Here is a 26,378-nt window from a genome sequence, read left to right on the forward strand (position 1 = left end):
TGCAAAATTTCAGACTCTTAGGTAGTTTCCTTCTGCCGCAGTACTTAAGCAAAGTTGGCGTTTTAGGTCACACGAGGCATGGGAGTGGATCAATTGATTTTGTTCAACCACCCCTAGCTCCTGACCAAATTGAAATAGATCCAAAATTTTTTTATACAGTTTCATTTGAAATCCTAGACAACACCCCTGTAAAATTTGATTGGATTTCAAGGGGGGTTGAGTGTGGGCTCTTGGTCCACTTGACATGGAATGACCCAGTCACCACAATAAGAAAAACCACTACATTGTGAGTAAACGGCCCTTCTGGAGCTGGAACCACTGCTTTTACAACAAATAGAGAAAAATTCCTCAGAAAAATAGGTCACCCTCCTATTACATAAAGTATTCGAAGGCAGGGGCACAAAACATCATCATGTATCTGAAAAGAACTCCATGAACTCCACTTGAATCTACCTGCAGCTTCCAGGCATGTAAAAAGCATGTAAAAGAACCAAAACTCAAAAAACAGGAGCTTTCAATCAAAATGCATTATCACTTATCTCAACAGATGGTTGCCATTCTTCCTTCAAATAGTCATAAATCCATTTGGACATCCCAAAAATTTTCAGGTAGACCAGATGGGGTGTAAAAGGAGGAAAGAACAGCCGCTGGGCCTAAAGGGAAAGATTCCAGATTGGGAGGGCAGGCGGGAAGGGAGAATGAGAGGGAGGGAATTAAGAGAGAACCAGGGTAGGGCCGAGAGAGAGACAGTTGGGCCTGGGAGCGAGAGAAAGGAAGATACTGTGGCCCTTGAAGGACAGGGCTACAGCTGCAGTAACTGTTCAATGGCTGGTGAAATAGCTGAAGCTCCATCAGCTGAAGAAATCTACTGCCCGAGTCGCCCCCTTCCTCCTGATGCTGCCTCAGAAGTGAGGAAGTCAACAGCATACCTCCAGCCATTGACACTTGCCTGCACCAACTAAGTGCATCAGCAACTGGAAGCACCCCGTTGATTTCCTCACACTTGAGGCACCACAAGGAGGAGGTAGCTTTGGCAAGGGATTTCTTTGACTGGTAGGCTTCAGCATCTCCACCAGCAGAGGTATGGTACCTAATGTGGGGAGAAGGGAGATAATGAGTATGACCCCCCACCCCCCGACCCCTCCTATTCTCCCCCAATGGACTACTGGCTATGCTCCACCTTTATTTATTTTAGATAGTTATATACCGCCTATCAAAGTTATCTAAGCAGCTTACAATCAGGTACTCAAGCATTTTCTCTGTCTATCCTAGTGGGTTCACAATCTAATGTACTTGGGGCAATGGAGGATTGAATGACTTACCCAGGATCACAAGCAGCAGCGTGGGATTTGAACCCACAACATCAGGGTGCTGAGACTTTTGCTCTAACCACTACACCACTCCTTCCTCCTTTAATTGCGAGATTAAAATTTTTATTCGCACAATCACGAATAAAATTTTTAATCAAAATGCAGCCCTAATTTATATCTATCGCAAAAGACACAACATCTCTAAATAAATATTAATACTTAAGATTTTTACAGTATTCATATGTTTGTCTCTTACAAAAATGATTCCAAAAATTTCTCAGAGCAATAAAAAAAATTATAATCAAAGCAGTTTTACAATTAGAACAGTGTTCTTACCTTTTCTGTAGATATGAGCCCAGGCCTATAGTTGCCTCAGTCTGTAAATGAAAAAACAATCTACAGTCAATATTCATATAGCTGAGAGAGTTAGAAGCAACTACTGAAAAAGGGAGACTCAAACGTTGCTTGATGAAGTTCCTTAGCTTTCTATAAAAGATAAGCAATGGAATTGAACTCCACATCACAGCCTTGAAAAAAATCTATCCTGTAGGACAAGTTGAAATGGGCCACAGACTGCCATAGTACAGATAATATGGTCCTAGAAATGGCCTTTGAAAATCAAACTTGCTTGCACATAGGTGAAGATTATGCCATCAGTTATCCAATTAAAAATCATGATCACTGTCATAAAGAGGCCTATGGACACTTTTTTAATTTCCTGAAACCTTTGGGGTTATAAAACAACCTTGTAAGAATTTTAAAGTCTCTAGTCCACTCCAAAGATTAGGTAACAGGTGTTTTGCAACCCCAACATATGTAGGACTTGTTCATATTTATTTGCATGTTGCTTCACTGTAATCCATGTTTCTATCGTGCCAGGGAAAAAAAATCTGATACCAGTGGTCAGTCAAGTTGTATAACAAATATAGGGAGAAAACTGACTGTATTAGATAAAGGCCCAGAGAGTGAACCAACTTTGAAATGCGCTCAGAAAAATGAAACTCTGACGAGGGGGAGGTAACCCCCTCTTGGGGCAAGAGTTCACCATCCAGTCATAGCATATTTGGTACAAAATAGGTCACACTCTTGAGGTAAAATGAATGTTTCTAAGATCTTCACTATATCTTCTTAAATATAATAAAAATTCACTTATATTTTTATATATTTTCCAATTGTCTTATATAGTTGCATACATTTATCACTGAAGTATGAGAAAAAACCTCACTTATCTTATGTGAGATGCTGTAATAGGGTCCAGGGGTCCCAACGCGGCCCCGTTTCGGTGTCTGCTTCGGGAGACCCCACTGATTGAATGACACTCACTTAGTAGATATAAAGTAACATGATTCATTCATATCCGTGAACTTATATCACTTTGAAAAAATGCCTCAATGTTTCCGGACACTGTAACCCTAGGCAGAACTTATTTATGAAATTTAGAATAGCATGGACAAATTAGTAAAGCCTTGTTCACACATCCCTGCTAAGTCATACAGCCTCTTTTACAAAGCTGTGCTAGCAGCTGCGCTAACGGCCCCGAAGCCCATAGAGATTTAAAGGGCTTTGGGGCTGTTGACGTGTGGCTTTGTAAAAGAGGCCGATAGTTTATTTGCAAAACATTTTATTGAGCAATAAAAATGGAAAGCAGAACAAAGTCAAAATATCTCAAAATGACCAATATCTTACAATATACAGTCATGTTCAACTTTATACAAAATGACCCCCCCCCCTTTCACAAGTTATAAATGAGTTAGCAATATTGTGGATTGAACAGCTCAATTGAGTAAACAGAAGATAATCAAATTCAAAATTCTACTTAGGGCCACAGGAGTTAAAGTAGACCAAAAAGGTTCCCAAGTGGCTTGAAACAAAAGCCCCATAGCGGAAGATAAGTCTTAGTAATTACAACATTCTAAGGTTACAGTATGAAACTAGTGTGCCAGAGTTGTTCTATGGGAGGATCTGGAGAAAATCACAAGATTAGGATACTTCTAAGAACCATCAACATGGATCACCAAAGGAATTGGCGCAGGCCTCTCTTTAGGGGTCTTAGTTTCAAGAGGTTCCTAAACAGCATTGTGGCTGAAGGAATCACTTGCACCTGCCAGATATTAGAAATAAAAAGAAATATCTGTTGCCGAAAAACCATTAATCTGAGGGCATGCCCAAAACACACCTGGGTTTTTTTTTTTTTGCCAGGTTGTTTTAATTTGGAATGAACTTCCCATTCTAGTTACCGTATTTTCACGCATATAACGCGCGCATTATACATGATTTTACAAACCGTGCATAACCTTACACGTTATACGCGTGAGCGCGTTGTATAAATTTTTTTTTACATCATTCCCTCCCCCCCCCCCCCCCCGACATCCGAATCACCCCGCAGGACCGCTCGCACCCCCACCCCGAAGGACCGCTCGCACGCACTCGCACCCCCACCCCGAAGGACCGCTCGCACGCACTCACACCCCCACCCCGAAGGACCGATCGCACCCCCACAGCCTCCCGACCCCCCCCCCCATCATGTAGAAGCTCCTACCGTTGTCCTGCTGCTTCCTCTTCCGGCGGTCCCGGCCCTTCTGTGAGCCCTGCGTCTGCGCTGCTTCCTCTTCCAGCGGTCCCGCCCTTTCTCTGATGTCATAGAAAGGGCGGGACCGCCGGAAGAGGAAGCAGCGCAGACGCAGGGCTCACAGAAGGGCCGGGACCGCTGGAACAGGAAGCAGCAGGACAACGGTAGGAGCTTCTACATAATGGGGGGGTGTCGGGAGGCTGTGGGGGTGTGAGCGGTCCTTCGGGATGGGGTGCAGGTGCGTGCGAGCGGTCCTTCGGGGTGGGGGTACAGGTGCGTGCGAGCGGTCCAACGGGGGGGGGGGTGAATCGGACGTCGGGGGGGGCATCAGGCTTTCAGGGTGGGGACAGGATTTCAAGGGGGAGAGGAGAGTCGGAGCAGCCGAAAGGAGAGTCGGGGCGGGCGAAAGGAGAGTCGGGGCGGCATGCGCGGTATAAGGGTGTGCGCGGTATATAAAAATTTATTTACATGTCTGTTCCCCGCGCGCTATATCCGTGTGTGCGTTTTACACGGGTGCGCGGTATATGAGTGAAAATACGGTAGATCAGTGTTGTACAGTTTTTAGAAAACTTTTTAAAGCATTCTTATTTAAGAAATTTTTATGATGAATATTGATGCTATATTTTGTTTGTAATTGTACATCTACAAATCCAAGCTGTGGCCAATAATGTGGAGGATATGTGGTCAACCTTGAAATCTACCTTACATGTAGCAACGAACCGATACATAAAATCAGCAAGCAAACGGCGAAGAAACAATAGACCCCAATGGTTCACCGCAGAGATCTCAGATCTCATTAAAGAAAAGAAATTAGCATTAGTTTCCTACAAACATTCAGAGACAAGGGAGGCTAAATTGGAATACATGGCCAAATCTACAGCGGTGAAAGCGGCAGTCAGAGAGGCCAAGCATCGAGCTGAGGTAAACCTAGCAAGGAACATCAAGAAGGGCGACAAATCCTTCTTCAGGTATATTAGTGACAGAAAAAGAAACACCGATGGGATAGTGCGCCTTAGGAAATCAGATGGGGAGTATGTAGAATCAGATTCAGACAAAGCCGAACTACTAAATGAATATTTCTGCTCGGTCTTCACTTGCGAGGCCCCGGGGTCCGGTCCACAGTTGCAGGCAAAGCAAAGTTCAGAAGACCTGTTTCGGGATTTTGAGTTTACTTCCGGAGACGTCTACGACGAATTATCAAGACTCAAGGTGAACAAAGCAATGGGGCCGGTCAATCTACATCCCAGGGTGCTCAGTGAGTTCAGGGACATCCTAGCGGAACTGTTATCAGTACTCTTCAATCTGTCCCTGAGCACGGGAATAGTGCCCTTGGATTGGAAAACAGCTAACGTCGTTCCTCTGCACAAAAAGGGTTGCAGGACAGAGGCTGCGAATTACAGACCGGTGAGTCTCACATCAGTAGTGAGTAAACTCATGGAAACACTCAAACAACGCAAATTAGACATGATACTAGACGAGGAGGAACTACGCGATCCCCACCAACATGGATTCACCAAGGGTAGGTCCTGTCAATCCAATCTCATCAGTTTCTTTGACTGGGTAACAAGGAAACTAGATATGGGAGAATCCCTGGACGTCGTGTACTTGGACTTCAGCAAAGCCTTTGATAGCGTCCCCCACCGCAGGCTATTGAGCAAGATGAAATCGATGGGATTAGGTGAAACACTTACAGCATGGGTCCACGATTGGCTGAGTGGTAGACTTCAGAGGGTGGTGGTTAATGGTACCATCTCTAAAACATCGGAGGTGACCAGTGGGGTGCCGCAGGGCTCGGTCTTGGGCCCGATCCTTCAACATATTCGTAAGAGACATGACTCAGGGGCTTCAAGGTAAAATAGCATTATTCGCCGATGATGCCAAACTATGTAACATTGTGAGTAACGGCAGTCTGGAACTTTGGTCCTCGACCTGGCAGCTTGGTGGTATCAAGTTTATTACGGATGTTGTCAATTTTGGTCTGGAAGAAGTTGGAGAGAGCTTCACTGTTGAAGTCTCTAGGGTTATTGTGCCTATTTCCTTGGGTAGTGGAGAGGAGATGGTTTGTCATGGCGAACAGGTGTCTGGATGGGTTGGGGACTCTGTAGGAGTTGTGAGTAGTGGGTTATTTTTGCTTCTAGGATAGCGGATTTATAGGTGGCTGACAGGCTTTTCCAATGTGTCCTTGTCTCATCATTTAGGTGTTTGACCCATTTCCTCTATGCTCTCCTTAGTGTTCTATTTAGGGATCAAAGGTTGTTAGTAAACCAAGGGGCTGGAGGTTTGTTGGTGATTGTCTGTATAGTTTTTTTACTGGGCAAGACGGTTACAGAGGGACTGAATTCCGGAGTGCCAGGTAGAGACAGCTTGATCAATGGAGTGGGGATGGTGGGGGAAAGTTTTGTTGAGGTCTCGGATGCCGGCAGCCATATCTAGGAGGTTGACTGAGTCCATGATCCGTGTTTGGATGGCTGGTTGTGTTTGGAAGTTGAAATTCTATGAGGTGGTGGTCTAACTATTTGACCTGCCGAGTGTGTGGGGGTAGATATGGTCTGGTGGAATCCTAAATCAGTCAAGGCTGAGAGGAAGTCGTCACTCATTCCAGACGCGTTAGGATAGTCAGGGAAGTTGAAATCACCTAGGATTGCCACATGTTTGTGAGAGATGAATAGTTTGGTGGTGAAGTCGAGGAGGGTTTCCAGGGTTTCAGCTGAGGAGTGAGGTGCTTGGTATAACAGGATGAAGGCAATTTGTTTTTGTAGTCTATTGTGAAGGCTAAGGCTTCCAATGTGGGGAGGGTGATGGAGTCTATTAGTTTAGGGGCTTCTCATATTGCTTGCAAAACTTGTATGAAGCATTTGCACCAGTGAACAAATGGAAAGAGAAGTTGCCTGAAATTTGGAGTACAAATGGTTTGAAGGGAACTGAAAAACCACTTCAATGACTTATTTTTGTATTGTTAATATCATAGGCATCAATCAAAATAATCATGACAAGTGGTCTTACCCTGATCTACCTTCAACCAGAAGACCTGTTCCGCACTCTGATCTTGTACCCGTTCAACGTTTCCGTGAACTACTACAGTTTTCAGAGGATAAGTTTTGCATGTCTGACATTGAACAAGGTAAAGAAAGTGGGGCAGTGACAGTGATTCCCAAACAACTTCAAATGGTGAATGTTTTGACTGGAATAAACTGAGTGATCTGATCAGGGACTTAAATCTTTCCAAGGAGTCTTCTGAATTGCTTGCCTCCAAACTAAAGGAAAAGAATGTGGTTGAGCCTGGAACAAAAATTATATTTTATTGAAGGAGAGAAAAGGACTTGATGTCATTTTTACCAAAGACAACTTAGTATTCTGCAATGACATTGAAAACCTTCTGAAGAAAATGGGTCTTTCAGAATTTAACTCAAATGAGTGGCATCTTTCAATGACAGTTCAAAACATAGTTTGAAATGTGTCTTTTAAATAACAGCAACAAATATGGTTATATTCCAATCAGTCACTCCACCAGGATGAAAGAAGAGTACAAGGCCATCTCTTTAGTCTTGGAAAAGATAAATTCCAAGATCAGCAATGGATGATTTGTTTAGACCTGAAGATGGTTAATTTTCTTCTTGGTCAACAAAGTGGCTACACAAAGTATCCTTGCTTTTTATGCCTTTGGGAAAGTAGTCAAATATGAACATTGGACAAAAAAAAAAGATTGGTCTCCGAGTGAATATGTGGTGGGAGGAGGACAAAATGTAATCAATGAACCTTTAGTAGCACGAGATAGCTTTATATGTAGTGGTGGAAGTATGATTCTAAGCCTCATGAAACAGTTTGTAAAGGCTTTGAATAAAGATAGTTCATGCATTGAATACATAGTGTGTATGTTACCTGGACTTACCATGGAAAAACTGAAGGCAGGAATTTTTGATGGTCCACAACTTATAAATGACCCACATTTCATTTATTTATTTAAAAATTTATATATCACATACAACTATGCGGTTTCCATATCACATACATAAAATCTTGTTTCCCTGCGACTTCCACATATACATGTCTAGACAACATCATAAACATCACCCCATTATAAAATATCAGTAAATCAAGACAAAACAACATTCACCAATTAAAAAAAAAACAAAAGATGTCAGATCAAATGATTGATTCTAAAGTAAATAGCCAAACCAATTCACATTTACATACAAAGCAAGTCTAATTCCAGCAGTTCATAAACACAAACATGCTTTAAATCATACGTTACTGTGAAGGAAATCTAAAGAGGATATTATCAGATGAAATAAGCATTAACATAGGAAGGCATTGGCAAATAATTCCGTTAGTAAATAAAATTGAATCACATGCATGGTCTTCATTTGTTCTTGTTGTGAAAAACTTTCTTAGAAACAAGAAGGCAGACAACTACACACAATTAGTAGAGGAAATGCTCTTTCATTTCAACATGAGTGTTAAAAGTCATTATCTGCACAGTCACCTAGATTGCTTTCCAGAGAACCTTGGTGACTTAAGCGAAGGAGGTGAAAGATTTCACCAAGACAAAAACAATGGAACTCAGATACAAATGAAGATGGGATGCCCACATGATGGCAGACTATTTTTGGAATATTATGCGGGATTGCCCTGGCAGATTCTACTCTCAGAAGTCTTACAAAAGGAGCTTCTTGTGTGTCGAATAACTGGAAAGTTTGTATCATAAACTTGTGCTTTTGGTATGAAGTAGATTTTCATGTTGTGCACTTTTCTTCTAATTTTTAATAGGTTTCCTTCATGTTTAAAAGATAGTAATTTAAACACTACATTAAAATATCCTGATTTTTTTAATGGGCGAGCAGAGTGAAGAGTGGTTTATGGCACATGTCCTGTATTTCAAAAACTAGAGCTAATAGGAAAAAACTGGTGCCATTTTTTGAATCAGGTCAAATATACCCAGAAACAGGGCTAACACGTAAGGCACCAAAATGAGTGTTGGCCAGTGATAATTTGTCAAGCCTGGGGGTTAGCACCCTAATTTCCTCCACTTGTGCACTATTTTCCAGACTGTGGAATGGCTAAATGTCAAATTCTTTTGAGATCTTTTTAAATCCCTTACCAGACTTATAAGCTGCTACAATCTTCTTTCTGAAGACCTCAAACAGCTCTTTTGATCTCACCATGGTGTTCACTCTCATCGCAGTAGTCATGAGCACACCAAACTAAATGTCTGAGGTTTAAGTAGGGCAACCCACCTTCAAAATGCTGAGTAACAATGTTTTTGTAGTCTATTGTCCAGTCCGGAAAATCATGTGCACCTAATGTGATACACCTGTGTGTGATTTGAGCCACTTTTTGTGGGAGGATAAGTGGGGGTGTCCTAATTTATTCCTCAGAATACACATTTTTGTGGATATCTTTTGTTTCATATGTAAATCAAGGAAAAGTTTTGTTATTTACCTACAATTACATCACTTTCTTTTCCAGAGATAAATTAAAAAAAGATCTGACATAGATATGTGAACATTTCTTAAGAAAGAACTGAATATTTTATGAGGTGTCCTAATTTTTCCATATGACTATGCTGAATTGTATTTTTCAGAGCGGAATTTGAAAATGTGCAAGGATGTAAGGACTTCTACAAGGCACTGTACACAGACATTCTAAAAAACTTGAAGGGGCTTCATGTAGAAAACGTAATGAGGACTTATCACTCGGCTATCCCTAAGAAAACAGACATTTTGAAACTTTACACTTGTGGGCTTCTAAACAGAAAAACAGAAATCAAAGCTGTAGTTGATATTCCAAGAGCTCAAAGACACTTTTTAGCTTGTATGAAAAAGGGGGGGGGGAAAACACAACTAAAAAAAACAAAAAACAAATGCTTCTACAAAGCTTAATATTTAGCAAGTCTAGAGAATAAAAACTCTTGATATGCTTAACAAAAGATTTTCATAAAAAGTTCCTTCTTTTATAAGGCAGTAAAACTGTTCACATTTCTAGTAGCCAAGAGGATGCACTTGCATAAATGAATTAAGACTGCAACCAAAATAATAAGCATCACGTTGAAAAACAAATGCAAACATGTATTTCCTGTGATGTGGCTATTATTATCACTGTTATTAAATACCAAACTTGGCAATCGTGTCAGGCTCCATGGATCATACCAAGGCCTGACTAAAAGATTTAATTAAAACACCCTGCCCTTTAGGGAAACAATGAATCAATGAAATATGTATACTCTGGAGGAGAGAAGGGACAGGGGAGATATGATAGACATTTAAATACTTGAAAGAACCAAATATTTTCTAAAGAAGAAAAAATGTACAACTAGAGGGTATAATTTGAGGTTACAGGGAGGAAGACTTAGGAGCAATGTTAGGAAATTCTTCTTCATGGAGAGGGTGGTAGTTGTCTAGAATGCCCTCCCGAAGGACATGGTGGAGAGGAAAACGGTGATGGAATTTAAAAAAGCATAGGATAAGCATAGAAGATGTAAATTAAAGAACTAAGGCATGGTCTGGGTTCCATATATGTTCGGTGTAGGATGGCCTGGCGTGGGCATCAATGTGAACGCCACTAATATGGAACATGACTTTACGGGGAAGCTGGATATTGGGGAGTCCCTGGACATCGTGTACTTGGACTACAGCAAAGCATTCGATAGCATACCACACCGCAGATTATTGAGCAAGATGAGCTCTATAGGACTGGGTGACACATGACTGCATGGGTTGGGGACTGGCTTGGAGGTAGACTTCAGAGGGTGTGGTGAACAGCACCCCTTCCGAAACGACAGAGGTGATCAGTGGAGTGCCGCATGGCTCGGTCTTAGGCCCGATCCTATTCAACATCTTCATAAGGGACTTGGCTGAGGGGCTTCAAGGTAAATTAACGTTATTCGCCGATGACGCCAAACTATGCAATATAGTAGGCAAGAGCACAATAGGGCCTGACAAAAACTTAATGCCTGACAGTATGACGCACGACCTTCTCCTACTGGAGCATTGGTCCAGGACCTGGCAACTAAGTTTCAATGCCAAAAAATGCAAGGTCATGCACCTTGGCAGCAAAAATCCATGCAAGACTTACACCCTTAATGGTGAGATCCTAGCGAGGACTGTAGCAGAACGAGACTTAGGGGTGATCATCAGTGAGGACATGAAGACTGCTAATCAAGTGTAGAAAGCTTCATCAAAGGCCAGACAAATCATAGGTTGTATACGCAGGAGTTTCGTCAGCCGTAAGCCCGAAGTCATAATGCCATTGTATAGATCCATAGTGAGACACCATCTGGAATACTGTGTACAATTCTGGAGGCCACATTACCGCAAAGATGTGCTGAGACTTGAGTCGGTCCACCGAATGGCCACCCGGATGGTCTCAGGACTTAGGGATCTCCCGTATGAACGGCTGGATAAATTACAGCTTTACACACTCGAGGAACGCAGAGAGAGGGGAGACATGATCGAGACGTTCAAATACCTCACGGGCCGTATCGAGGTGGAGAAGGATATCTTCTTTTTCAAAGGTCCCACGGCAACAAGAGGGCATCCGTGGAAAATCAGGGGCGGGAAATTGCATAGCGACACCAGGAAATACTTCTTCACCAAGAGGGTGGTTGATCGATGGAATAGTCTTCCATTACAGGTAATTGAGGCCAGCAGCGTGCCTGATTTTAAGACTAAATGGGATCGACACGTGGGATCTCTTCACAGAGAAAGGTAAGGGAGGGTCATTGGTGAGCAGACTGGATGGGCCGTGGCCCTTATCTGCCGTCACTTTCTATGTTTCTAAACAGGATGGTTGGATAGGCTGGAGTGAGCTTGGACGGCAACTTCAGCATTTGGAACCTAAGACAATATCAGACTTCACAGAAATATCAAAGAGATAAGTTAATTTAATCAAGTATTTTTAATGGGTATAACTTATGGATAGACTGGATGGATCGTTTAGGTCTTTTATCTGTTGTCATTTACTATGTTACTATATTTGTGTTTCAAACCTGGTATGCTTCTCACTGGTCTACCTCTTCTCTAGACCAGGGGTGCCCAATACGTCGATCGCGATCGACCGGTAGATCGGGAAGGCAACACGAGTCGATCGCAGAGCCAATCCCGGGATCCGTGATAGACTGGTGTTGCCGTCCTGATCTACCGGGCCGATCAGCCTTCCTCTCCCCGACGTCAAAAACAACAACGCCGGACATACGGGCAGCTTTTTCAATTTTACAGTTTAGTCTAGTTTTTGTTATTTCAGGGGGTGACAGCGGCAGCAGCCTGAAAAAGAAATCATCCTGGCCGGGGTCGGTGTCATGATCTGGATCTTCTACCTCTTTCAGCAGCCTCTCCCTTCTACCTGCATCCGGCCACACAACCCTGCTCCGCGGCTCTCTTCGGCAACTCAGCAGCAGCAGCGATCGACACAAGCTTCTGACGTCGTGGCCTACCCTCTGCAAGTTCCGCTTAATTTGTTTCAACTTCCTTTTTCCACAAAGGCGGGACTTGTAGAGGGAAGGCCTCGATGTCGGCAGCCTGTCTTGATCACCGCTGCTGACGAATTGCTGAAGAGAGCCGCGGAGCAGGGGGTGTTGCCGGGTGTAGGTAGAAGGGAGAGAGCCAGATGCAGGACTCGTGGGTGAGGGAGGAGAAAAAGAAAGAGAGAGGGGAGGGAAACAAAAGGAAATATGTCATACCGGGCTGGGCCAAGTGGAGGGAGGGTGGAAAGATTCTGGCTATAGGGTGCAGTAACAAAGGAAAAGGGGGGAAAGCTGAAAATGGAGATAGTGACACAAAGAAGAGAAAGGGTAAGCAGGACCTACTTAATAAGGATAGAGATATAGAGGGGACATGCTGAAAGCAGGGGTGGTGGTGGTTTAACACAGAGGGAGAAATCCTGAAAAGGGGTTACATGGGTTTACAGAGGGAGGCAATGCTGAAAGAGGCTAGATTGGCACACAGAGGGAATAATACTGAAATGGAGGGTTGATGGGGATACAGATGGAGCAATGCTGAAAAAGGGGAGAGGAGATAGGAACACAGAGAGGGAGCAATGCTGAAGAGAGGTAGTGCTGAAAAAGAGGAGGGGAAATAGAGACACAGAAGTAAAGGGGGGAGGAGATAAAGACATTGAAAGGGCAAATGGTGAACATGGGGTAAAGACAAGGAGAGAGACAAATGAAGATTTTGAAAAAGTGGTGAGATAGGGATATATGTGAGATGGACACAAAGAAGGGTGATGCTGGAAAAGAGGTGAAATGGTAATTCTGTCAGACACAGAAGGGAAATGCTGGATCAAGGAGAGATGGGGCTCAGGCTGGATGGAATGCGGAGAAATGCCTGGCTGGCCCGGAACTTCCTCTCCTATGGCAGAATTGATGTTGGGGAGCAGAATGCTGGTTAACACGATGCTTCTGCAGGGAGAGCATGGGGCGGCGGTGGCTTAGGGGCCTGTTCCCCAATGGCGGTGGCAAACCTAGTGGCTTGGGAGAGGGCAAGGAGAAAGAAAGAAAGGGGGCAGGCAGGGAGACAGAAAGAAGGGGGAACAGGGAGACAGAAAGAAAGGGGGCATGTAGAGAGAGAGAAAGAAAGGAAGGCAGAGAGAGAAAAAGAAAGAAAAAGTTGGGGGAGAGAATGAGGTCTGGAGGGGAGGAAGCATACAGGAAGCATACAGGAGGCTGAAAGAAGGGAAGAAATATTGGATGCACAGTCAGAAGAAGAAAGTGCAACCTTAGACTCATGAAATCACCAGACAACAAAGGTAGGAAAAATGATTTTATTTTCAATTTAGTGATCAAAATGTGTCATTTTGAGGATTTATATCTGCTGTCTATATTTTATACTATGGCTCCCTTTTACTAAACCGCAATAGCGGTTTTTAGAGCAGGGAGCCTATGAGCGTCAAGAGCAGCTCCCTGTGCTAAAAACTGCTATCGCGGTTTAGTAAAAATGGAGGGGGGTATATTTGTCTATTTTTGTATGGTTGTTACTGAGGTGACATTGCATAGAGTCATCTGCCTTGACCTCTGAAAATAAAACCCGGAATATGAATGATAATTAACATTTTCTCTGCCTTTCAGTGTGCTTTGTGTTTTGTTTTTTTTATTTTATGTTGGTAGATCATTTTGACTTGGTCATTTTAAAAGTAGCTCGTAAGCCCAAAAAGTGTGGGCACCCCTGCTCTAGACTATTAAACCTCACAGCAAAATAATAAAAGGAAAGCCCTTTAAAAAATAATTTTTTTCACCCCCTCTCTATATAGCTTAAAGGCAAGCGCTACATATACTGAAAGTTAATGCATTACATGGACATGATCTGTATTTATTTTTCAAAAATAATGGCTCGTTTTACCCAGGTAAACTACCTATTCAACTAGGAAATATTTTCGAAAACTGCCCTCACCAACATAACTATAAAGAGAGACACTAGAATAGAAGTGGGCAAATTTTTGACTCGTGGGCCAGAATGGGTTCTTAAATTTGACAGAGGGGCCGGACCAGGGCGTCATTTCCACTTCCATCCTGACATGAGCATGCGCGCGTGCATCTCGCAGAGCTGCAGCCGACCATGGGGGAGTTTACAGGTGCACTGTGTGCACTTCTGACGCTAGGTGCCCTCGAGGGTCCGCTGTCTGCAATACTGCAGCTGCTCGGAGCGCTTGGCCGTGACCTGCCTAGAGAGCTCCATCGAGATCTTCAAACTGGCCACCAACTGGGAAAACACAGGCATTGCAGGAAAATTTGGAGGGCAGGATTAAAAAACTAAACGGGCTGTAGTTTGCACTAGAACCTACCTAACCTTCAGGACTTACACATTAAAAGAACAAAAAACTCTCAAGAGAGGGAGTAGTTTGTAGAACCCTACTGTAGAGTTCTGATAAAGATTTACAGAGTCTTTCTTCAAATATAAGCCCATTGAAGTATTTCACGTACCGTATTTCCCCATGTATAAGCCGCCCCTATGTAGAGGCCGCAGGAAATGCCGATTTAAGTTTTAAAACTCTTAGATAAGCCACCCCATGTTTCTAGCTGTGGCTTATCTAAGAGTTTTAAAACTTAAATCGGCCTATACAATGGAGCGGCCTATACATCATCCCCTCGCTGGTAATCCTGGACGGCCGCGCCTGTCTCCTCCAAACATGCTTTGCAGGGCAGGAGCGATGTTTGCAATCTCAAGCCTCGCCCCACACCACTTCCTGATTGGCTGCTATCAGTTCTCGCGACGACAGCCATTCTACAGTGTTGGTCAAAATACTTAAAATGAAAGTAAAAATATGCAAGTGCAGTGAAGAACATTAAAAATTTTACTTTAAGTAAAATGTTAATGCTTAATACTAGACTGAATACTAGACTGAAACTGAGGGGCACCAGGCCCAGGACAAATATTAGGAAGTTCTGTTTCGCACAACGAGTGGTGGACACTTGGAACGCTCTCCCTGAGGAGGTCGTGATGGAGACCAGCATTCTGGGATTCAAGAGCAAGTTGAATGCACACCTTCTTGCAAATCACATTGGAGGATACGAGTAAACAAGGTTTCTCAGCAGGGAACACCTGGCTTGGCCTCCGCAGGTGCGGGTCGCCGGACTGGATGGACCTAGAGTCTGATCCGGCGAAGCCATTTCTTATGTTCTTATGTTCTTTAAGCCCGTTACATTAACGGGTGCTATAATAGATGTCTTTCTTTCTGTCTGTCTGTCTCCTCGGCTATCCACCACCACCCCCCCTTCCTTTACCTCCCCACCGTCCAGCAGCACCTCTTCCCTGCTCCCCCTGTCCAGCAGCACCCCTTCCCTGCTCCCCCCTGTCCAGCAGCACCCCTTCCCCGCCCCCCTCTGTCCAGCAGCAGCCCTTCTCCATTCCTTTAACCTCCCCACTGTCCAGCAGTACCTCTTCCCTGCTCCCCCCTGTCCAGCAGCAGCCCTTCTACCTTCCTTTTACCTCCCCACTGTCCAGCAGCACCCCTTCCCTGCTCCCCCTGTCCTGCAGGAGCCCTTCTCCCTTCCTTTTACCTCCCCCCTGTCCATCAGCAACCTTCCTGCTCCCCCTGTGCAGCAGTAGCCTTGTAGTAATTTTTTTTCCTTATCTGCTCCCCCTGTCCAGCATCTGCTAGGCCATGCAGCCTCAGGCCTTTTGCTAGGTCGGCCCGACTCACAATATCGAAGTGGGCCGGCCTAGTAAAAGTTCTGTGGCTGCTTAAGTAGACCATGGCTGCTGCCGCTGCTGGTCCAAGAGTTCGAAGAGGCATCCCGGCAGCGGCAGGAAGTCAGCCGGCATCGGAGATGGAAGAAGAGGTGTCCCGGCAACCTGGAGGAAGGTAAGGAAAGCGCCGCATACGCTGCAAACTGCCACAGGCCGCACGCACTGCACGCTGTAGTACTGTACCATGTTTCTGCCACGGAGCTACGGATCATGGAGGCAGGGATCACGGCATGTCAACTACGCATGTGCGGTAAGGGTTTTATTATTAGTGATAATACTTTGAGTAAAAGTATCTAAATATGAGTACAATGAATGTAATTATTGTTTATCACCACCATTCTGGCCTACTCTTGTTTTTATCCCAACAATTTTATTGCTCTAAAATTGAATCCAATTTGCTTTAAGCAAAACTAAATTTTGAAAATGACTCAACTTGGGCAAATGTGCTTGTGAGTCATTATTAAGCCAGCACAGCTAAAAAAAGGTGCTAAACAACATCACTGGCAGAAAGTAGATTACTCAGACTGAGTAAAATATTCATACAAATCAGGCCAGGCTATAATATTATGGATGTCTTTTGACTGGGTCTGCAGGTATTATTGATCAAGGGAATCTTTTTCTGTATAGAGAAAAATACCAAAATCATTGTCATCTATATTCATGTTTCAAAAGCTTATACTATACCGTCTCTCAAAAACTGAAGCGATTTACACCATAACCTGAAATTCGGACAGGAACTACAAAATCATCACAGAAAAGTTAAGATTAGGAAAACAAAGGAAGAGAAAGCAGGGCTGAGAGGGGAGGAAAAACACTATATTAGACAGAAACATATTGTTTATTGTTTACTGAAAGTTTCTATACCGCTACTAATGACTGGGGAGTCAATTCAGAGCGGTTTACATGAGCGGTTTAATGTAATTGACATCAGATAAATGCCGAATGGCCCATCCAGTCTGCCCATCCAAACATCTGCTATCTCCTCCTCTCCCTAAGAGATCCCACATGCCTGTCCCATGCTATCTTGAATTCAGATAGTCTTCATCATCATCACCTCCATTGGGAGACTATTCCATGCATCTACCACCCTTTCTGTAAAGAAGTATTTTCTTACATTACTCCACAGAATTTTCTTTCATTTAAAAGTCTCACTTCCTGTACATTAATGTGATGGAGATAAGAACATAAGAATAGCCTTACTGGGTCAGACCAATGGTCCATCAAGCCCAGTAGCCCATTCGCATGGTGACCAATCCAGATCACTAGTACTTGGCCAAAACCCAAGTTGTAGCTTCCCCCGTGTCTTTCTCAACAACAGACTACGGACTTTTCTTCCAGGAATTTGTTCAAACATTTCTTAAAACCAACTACGCTATCCAATCTTACCACATCCTCTGGAAACGTGTTCCAGAGCTTAACTATTCTCTGAGTGAAAAAAAATTTCCTCCAATTGGTTTTAAAAGTATTTCCCTGTAACTTCATCGAGTGTCCCCTAGTCTGTAACTTTTGACGGAGAGAAAAATTGATCCACTTGTACCCGTTCTACTCCACTCAGGATTTTGTAGACTTCAATCATATTTCCCTTCTGCCATCTCTTTTCCAAGCTGAAGAGCCCTAACCTTTTAGTCTTTCCTCATACGAGAGGAATTCCATCCCTTTTACCATCTTGGTCGCTCTTCTTTGAACCTTTTCTAGCGCCACTATATCTTTCTTGAGATAAGGAGACCAGAATTGAGCGCAATACTCCAGATGAGGTCGCACCATGGAGCGATACAGGGGCATTATAACATTCTTAGTCCTGTTGACCATCCCTTTTTTTAAATAATTCCTAGCATCCTATTTGCTTTTTTGGCCACTGCCACACATTGGGTGGAAGATTTCATCGTATTGTCTACGATGATACCCAGATCCTTTTCTTGGGTGCTAATCCCCAAAGTGGGCCCTAGCATCCGGTAACTATGATTCACGTTATTCTTCCCAATGTGCATTACTTTGCATTTGACCACATTAAATTTCAGCTGCCCTTTGAATGCCCAGTCTTCCAATTTCCTAAGGTCCGCCTGGCGATTTTATCACTTTTTAACTTGTCGATTTGGCTTAGTACATCTTCCAGATTCACCGAGATTTCTTTCAGTTCCTCCGCATCATCACCCTTGAAAACCATTTCCAGTTCAGGTAGATCTCTTACATCTTCCTCCGTAAAGACCGAAGCAAAGAATTCATCCAGTCTTTCCGTTATGGCCTTATCCTCCCTTGCTATCATATTCCCTATCTCCCATTGTAGAGATATTTAAACATCACTATCATATTCCCTATCTCCTGCCATTCCTCCAGAGCAGTGGTCTCAAACTCGCGGCCTGGGGGCCACATGCGGCCCGCCAGGTACTATTTTGAGGCCCTCGGTATGTTTATCATAATCACAAAAGTAAAATAAAACAGTTTCTTGATCATATGTCTCTTTAGCTATAAATGACGATATTATTATTAAGACTTAGCCAAAAGGAAAGATTTATAAACTATAAAGAGTTTTACCTCATGCAGAATTGTCATTTCTTTACAAACGCATTAACTATTTATTCTGAGGCCCTCCGAGTACCTACAAATCCAAAATGTGGCCCTGGAAAGGGTTTGAGTTTGAGACCACTGCTCCAGAGCATACATATTAAGGTCTCTAAGTCTGTTCCTATATGATTTATGACAAAGACCACTAACCAATTTTTTAGCAGTCCTCTGGACTAACTCCATCCTATTTATATCTTTTTGAAGGTGTATCTCCAAAACTGCACACAATATTCAAAATGGGGGCTTCACCAGACTTACACAATGGCAATACCACCTCCCTTTCCTCTACTTATTTATTAATTTTCTAGCCTGTCCTCTCCAGGATCCTAGAACGGGTTACAAAGGTACATCCACATTAGTTCAAATACATTAGACCAGGGGTGCCCAACACGTCGATCGCGATCGACCAATAGCTCAGGAAGGCAACGTGAGTCGATCGCGGAGCCATCCCGGGCTCCGTGATAGACTCGTGTTGCCGTCCTGATCTACGGGCGATCAGCCTTCCTCTGAGTGTTCTCCCTAGGGCCTTTTAGCTGGGCGGTCCGCCCAGCTATCATCTGCCGCTGCTGAACATTAAAAAAACCCCAAAAAACCGGCTTGGAGATTTCAGCCCATAGCAAACTTATGCTCCAGGCTCTAACGTGTGCGTGCCGGCTTCTCTTCTCTTCCCTCTGAAACCGGAAGTTATGTCCGGGGAGGGAGGGGAGAAGGGAAGCCGGCACGCACATGTTGAGAGCCCTGAATCGCTATGGGCTAATGCAGGAGACAGGTTAGTGAAGCATTTGTTCTTCTTCCTGCCAGGTCCTGCCTACTTTCTGTTTCCGCGAAGGCAGGACCTGGCAGCATTTCCCCCAATAGGTTGATCACGATCTTGGGCTGATCAACCTTCCTCTTTCCAACGGCAGAATTGACGTCGGGGAGAGGAGTGCTGGTCGGCCGAAGCAGGGAGAGCTTGGGGCCTGTTATTGGTGGCGTTTGGGTCCTGGTCCCCGATGGTAATGGCAGTGGCAGTGGCTTGGGGGAGGGCAGGGAGAAAGAAAGAAAAAGGGCAGGCAGGGAGACAGAAGGAAAGAAGAGAAACAGAAAAAAATGAAAGGGAGGCAGAGAGAAAGAAAGGGCAGGGAAGAGGAAGGAAAAGTTGGGGGAAGGAATGAGGTCTGGAGGAGAGGAAGCATACAGGCTAAAAGAAGGGAAGAAAGATTGTATGCACAGTCAGAAGAAGAAAGTGCAACCAGAGACTCATGAAATCACCAGACAAGGTAGGAAAAATGATTTTATTTTAAATTTAGTGATCAAAATGTGTCTGAATTTATATCTGCTGTCTATATTTTACACTAAGGTCCCCTTTTACTAAACCGCAATAGAGGTTTTTAGCGCAGGGAGCCTATGAGTGTCGAAAGCAGCGCTGGGCATCTAGCGCAGCTCCCTGCGCTAAAAACTGCTATCGTGGTTTAGTAAAAAGGGAGGGGGTATATTTGTCTATTTTTGTATGGTTGTTACTGAGGTGATAGTGCATAGAGTCATCTGCTTTGACCTCTTTGAAAAACCCTGGAATAGGAATGATAATTAACATTTTCTATGCGTACAGTGTGCTTTGTGGTTTTTTTTTTAATTTTATTGTTGGTAGATCATTTTGACTTGGTCATTTTAAAAGTAGCTCGCAAGCCCAAAAAGTGTGGGCACCCCTGCATTAGACAGTGAGCGGACAATGGGTAAGGGATCAATAGACAACATGCAGGTTTACACAGGTACATCCAAGCATCCTGGCTTTGATCATCACCTTTTCTACCTGTTTTGCCACTCTGAGATCATCAGACACAATCACCCCAAGTCCCGCTCTTCTTCCAAGCACAGAAGTACTTTGCCTCTTATACTATATCGTTCTCCTCGATTTTTGCATGCAAAGTGCATGACCTGCATTTTTTTTTAGCATTAAATCTTAGTTGCCCAATATCAGTCCATTCTTCAAGCTCACCAAATCTCGCCTCATGTTATCCACACCCTCTGGCGTATCTACCCTATTACAGAGATTTACCAGACAGTCTTTCAGCAGTATCACTCACAAAGATGTTAAATAGAGCCAGCCCAAGAACAGATCCCTGCGGCACTCCACTATCATCATCGTTATCTCCCGAGCAAACTCCATTTACCACTACCCTTTGACTCCTTCCACTTAACCAGCTTTTAATCCAGTCAGTCACTTTAGGGCCCATAATGTTACTATATAAATTCAGGTTTATTAAAAAAATTTACTAAGAAATAGATCAAAGCAGTTTATAATACTTAGTGTGGCTAAAATGAAATACATAACTTTTAAAATTGAGCAAAAATAAAAAAAAAATTCAGGACGAACAGAAAAAAGGAAATAAACAACTGAAACAGCAAAAAAAAAAAAAAAAAAAAAAAAAAAAAAAAAGGAGTATTTAAAGCAGTATTTCCCAAGTCAGTCCTGGAGTACCCCCTTGCCAGTCAGGTTTTCAGGATATGCGCAATGAATATGCATGAAATTGATTTGCATACACTGCTGCCATTGAATGCAAATCTCTCATGTATATTCATTGTAGATATCCTGAAAACCTGACTAGTAAGGAGGTATTCCAGGATCGATTTAAAGTAACTGAAACCACTGCACTACAAAAGGAGGCTAAAAATGAGAACAAAGGTAATAGGAGTTCCAAAGTTAGCTTTAAAAATCAAACCATCTAAAAGCACTGCAGTGAACAATGGAGACACTGTATGAGTGTGAATGGATGGTAATAAATGAGCAAACAAACAGTGGGTAAGCCCAGAGGCAGAATGACTCATATCTATACTGATATTTCATCATCCTGTTTAAGGGAAAGTATTTACCAAAATAGTTCAAGCACTTTACAAACAGTGACATGCTAATATCTCATTTTTAATCTGCCATTTATTTTGGTTTGCAAAAAGCTGAAAGCCAACATTTTACAGGTGGATTAAAAGTCTGAACTAGAGAAAGACACGGGGAAAAAATCTGTCCCCGTCTCTGCCCCGTCCCATCACTGCGAGCTCAGTCTCTGTCCCTGCCTCCACATATATTCCCCATCATCCTCTTTCACCCGATCCAGCAGCTCCCTCCCTTCCCTGGCTCACTTTAATTTTCATCTTAACAAGCCGTCGGAGCCTTGAAGTTGTGTGTGGCTGCTGGAAAGTCCTCCTCTGATTCAACCAGAAACAGTACAATATAAACCAGTGTCCCCTGAAGGAGGCGCTATCCAGTAGCGCCGAACCAGGGATCCTTGTTAGGACTCTTTTTACATTTGTACAATTTAAATAAAGACCCTTTAGGTTCACTGTAACATCCACCTTGTCTTTCTCCTGTATGAAGATTCTCAAAATCCACCATGCCTTTAACAATGGTCGCAAAACCTGTTCCAGGTGGTTTGGCGTGGAAGTATTCTACCGGCCAGTTCTCAAAAGGGATCACCATGGTCTTTTCCAAGCTTCCTGGCAGACTCCGACTCTGCCATGCAAATGTATTACAATGAGGTCATTAATATTTAAATGAGCACTCCGGGTAGATCTCTATTATTGCCGGGTGATTCCCTAACCTCGCTGTCCTACATTTGCAGGCAAAATTTTCTGGCAACTCTGAGCTGTCATAGCCTTACTTTCTGGTCAGTGCCTGAGTGCTGATTGGCTTAAGGCTTGACAGCTCAGACCTACAATAAAAATTTGCCTCCTCCCCCCCCCTAATACCCAAGGCAGGAGGGTGCCCACTCCTTCCCACTGCCGTCGTCAAGCAACCCCCTCTCCTCAACAGCAGGAGGGATGCTCATTCGCTTCCGCTTTCAAGCAAACCCCACCCCCCCACACATACACTCCAGGCAGTGGGAAGAATCCTCACTCCTTCCTGCCACCACTGTCAAGCAACCTCCCCAACACACACAGCAGCAGGAGAGATGCCCACTCCCTTCCGCCGCTGCCGCTGTGCCCCTGACAACCCCCTTCCTCCCCACCTTGCTCACGAAGGCTGGACATAGGGATATCTACTCCCACCGGACAGCAGGCCCACCTCTTCAAAATGGCAGGCCTTCCCCTCCATGGGGCATCTGGGATGCACCAGGGTGGGGCCTAAAGCTCTGATTTGAATCGGTTGGAAATGTGATTTCTGGTAGTTGACTGCAAATCCCAGAAACTCCAGTAGACAAACTGTGGAATCGAAGGCATGTTGAACTTGATGCAATGATGTTGCCTTGATTAGCCAGTCGTCTAGGTAAGGCAAGATATGAAACCCACATGAGCAGATGATTGCAGCTACTACCATCAAGCATTTTGTGAAGACTCTCGGTGCTGATGCCAGACCAAAGAGTAGAACTTTGTACTGAAATGGTATGAATCCACTCGAAAGTAAAGATATTTCCTGTGCAGAGAAGATGGAAATATGTGTGTATGCTTCCTTGAGATCTAGAGGGTTCCAGAGAGACCATACGAAAACTTATCCTTCACTAAGTACTTGTTGAAAGGATGAGGATCCAGAATTGGACAGAGACCTCCAGTCTTTTTTGGTATCAGGAAATACTTGGGGTAGAATCCTCAGCTCTCACCTGCATGGGTACTTGCTCTATCGCACTGAGCTGGAGGAGGGCCGAGAACTCTTGGTAAAGAAGGATCTTCTGAAGGGAGCTGAAGAGAGACTCTTTTGGAAGAGGTTTGGAGGCTTTCACAGTAAGTGCAGGGCATAACCCTGGCTCACCACTTGTAGAACTCACTAGTCTGATGTTATGAGGGTCCATCGATGGTAAAAGTGGTGGTGTCTGCCTCCTATGGGAAGAGTCTAAGATAGAGAAAGAGACTCAGGCAATGCTCTCAAGAAGGGGGTCAAAAAGACTGTTTGGATTTTGGTTGAGACTGAGTCTTCTGTTATCTCTACTGTCCAGACAATTTGATTTGTTTTCTGGGTGGGACAGATGAGGCTACAAGTAGACTGACTATACCTAGGCTTGAAGTAGTATGAACAGCATTTTGAAGTATTGGAATATCTTTTGGACAATTGTGACTAAGAAGATTTCATGCTGGACAAGGTTGTCTGTCATGCAATCAGTGTAGGTCTTGCTCTTTTGTGTAACCTCCTCAATACAATCCCCAAACAGATCATCTCCTACACATAGAGAGATGGTCCTGGACATTGGTGTCTAAATCCAAAATCCAGAGCCAAGCCTTCCTGTGCATTGCAGTAGACCATTAATCATGTTAATGTGTTAAAAACTGTGCAGCTCTAGTAACTATATTTTTCTAGTAGATAAATCTTTTCTTAGAGTTTTTTCTTTTCTGGTACTTTGCCACATTATGAATTATCTCTGTCAAATATTTTATCAATCACACTTACATGTTACCTAAAGAAAAATTTTGTACTGTAGTTTCAAGGGTGTAGGCTGCTTGGCTTGATATGGAATAGTGTGTTAGGTAAAGACACAATGCATCACTAATCAGTTGTATTAGTGAAACCTCCTAAAGAATTCCAGCTTCATGTGACTTCCTAAAATGAATCACAGAATTTCATGAACTAATGTTAATAAAATGTCATATTATGACAGCTGATTCATAATTGGGCATTAAGACTTGACAGGGAGTGCTTTACCTGCCTCAATTACTGTATTTTGAGAGAAACAAGGCAGAATGAGTAGTAGAGGTGTTTAACACTTAAAATACAGCTTGGAGTGTACCCAACCACAGGTACATGATACTGTGTTCCATATAAGGAATTGCCAACCAGGAAAAAATCTTGGAATCACTGTGGATATGAAAAATTCCCAGCTCAGTGAGCAGCAATGAAAACAAAATGGAATGTTAGGCTTATTCTGAAAGAGATGGAGAATAAGATGAAATTTACTCTTTTAATTTCCTTTCTTTGAGTCCTGTTACATCATTTAAGATGAGTGAGTTATGTCCTCTGACCAGCAGATGTAGGCAGAGAGCAATGAGAATTAAGTGGCAAAACCAGTATAAAATGTGGTGCAACCCTAGAACCTGTCAGCATTCTATTCACAAAGCAGATCTGCAACATTTGAACAGTATTATTAAATAATCTTATGAAACAGCATTATATATCAACTCCATCAACCAGTGTTCTAGACTTAATAGGAAAGGAAAGGAAATTAACAGGTAAAAACAAATTTCACTATCCTTATCCGGCTAGATCACTCCAGATAAGCCAGACATAGCAAAACTCAAAAGGACCCCTGGTAAGAGGAAGGCCAGGCCCTGGATACACCCAGTTTCCTCAAGGGAGTATTCCTATTGTGACAAACATGGGAGTTTCTAATTATTTCGAAAACATCTGAAAACTTGGCTATTTTCAAAAATGTAAATTTCGCTGCTCTCTATATAATCACAAATTCTAATTATATTTTCCTTTCTTTAAATTTTTGGTAAACTGTGCCGAGCTCTATCTTTATAGAGAAGATGCAGTATATAAGCTTAAGGTTTAGTTTAGTTTAGTTTAGAGTTGGGACAACCAAACAGGCATACTGCCCCTAGCCCAAAACACCATCTCAGAGGGACATCCAAAGTTGGTGTCCTCGCTTTCACCTAGGGAGGCCCATAACTGCTAAATCTTTTGAATTAATGAAATGACCAACACAACTGTCACTGCCCTCTCCCCTGCTTAGTACCACATGAAGTATCTGTCTGCATAATGAAAAATAATGTGAACACCACAAAACCAGTAACTTGTGTCTGTAGCAAAGAAATCACATTGATCTGGTTGGTGCAAAGTTTTTGATCACAAAAACGGGTATAAGAAGTTGGTAGTTTCACATTCACTTGTACTTTTACTTCAATGTTACCTGATTGGTGAAACATGTCCAGGGCACTGGTTTTTAACAGGATCAAGTGTTACAATATCATTAAAAAACATTTGACTGACTTATCTACTATTGCATCTTCCTCTTGGCTTTTGTGGATTATTTGCTTTGTTGTTTTCTTGGCTCTAGCCCAGAGGACTGCACTCCCAAGAACTTATGAGCTAGGCAAAACGAAGCCAAGACTATCCTAGGGAACACAAAGACTGCAGTTTTGTCAACCATGGAGAAAAGCTCAGTAGTCCTACTAGTAGCCATCTTGAGTCCTTGAACATAAAACGGGCTGGGATAGAGCCAAAAAAAAACTAATTAAAAGCCCCAGGGACTTCTAGACATCTCCCCAAAACTGCCTGCTGCACGCTAGGCATAAGACGTTTGAGAGAGGAAACAGATATGTTTTTAGGTGTCTCTTAACTAAGGGGAATTTAGGAGACACCTAAAAACATATCTGTTCCTGAAGTACTTAGGTAGCTGATCTGTACAATGGCCACCCGGATGGTCTCGGGACTGAAGGATCTCCCGCACGAAGAACGGTTAGATAAATTACAGCTATACTCACTCGAGGAGTGCAGAGAGAGGGGAGACATGATCGAGACGTTCAAGTATCTCACGGGCCGCATCGATGCAGAGGAGGATATCTTCTTTTTCAAGGGTCCCACAGCAACAAGAGGACATCCGTGAAAAATCAGAGGCGGGAAACTGCGTGGTGACACCAGGAAATTCTTTTTCACCGAAAAAATCACCACTTCAGGTGATTGAGGCCAGCAGCGTGCCTAATTTTAAGGCCAAATGGGATCGACACGTGGGATCTATTCGCAAAGTAAAGGCAGGGGAGGATCATTAGGGTGGGCAGACTGGATGGGCCGTGGCCCTTATCTGCCGTCAATTTCTATGTTTCCCACAACAACTGATCTCTAGAACTGTTAAGTCACTAATT

The 26,378-nt window shown here is 43.3% G+C and overlaps 1 protein-coding gene across 1 annotated transcript in view; it reads right to left on the reverse strand.

Moving 5' to 3' along the window:
• Nucleotides 1-26,378, reverse strand: part of TMEM131 (transmembrane protein 131) — a 396,906-nt gene that overhangs the window by 292,426 nt on the left and 78,102 nt on the right. The window contains 1 exon segment of the mRNA XM_033949394.1: nucleotides 1,647-1,687. Within this exon segment, the coding sequence (XP_033805285.1) occupies nucleotides 1,647-1,687 (41 nt within the window).

Source organism: Geotrypetes seraphini, chromosome 6 (assembly GCF_902459505.1).
Source record: "Geotrypetes seraphini chromosome 6, aGeoSer1.1, whole genome shotgun sequence".
NCBI classification, from domain to species: domain Eukaryota; kingdom Metazoa; phylum Chordata; class Amphibia; order Gymnophiona; family Dermophiidae; genus Geotrypetes; species Geotrypetes seraphini.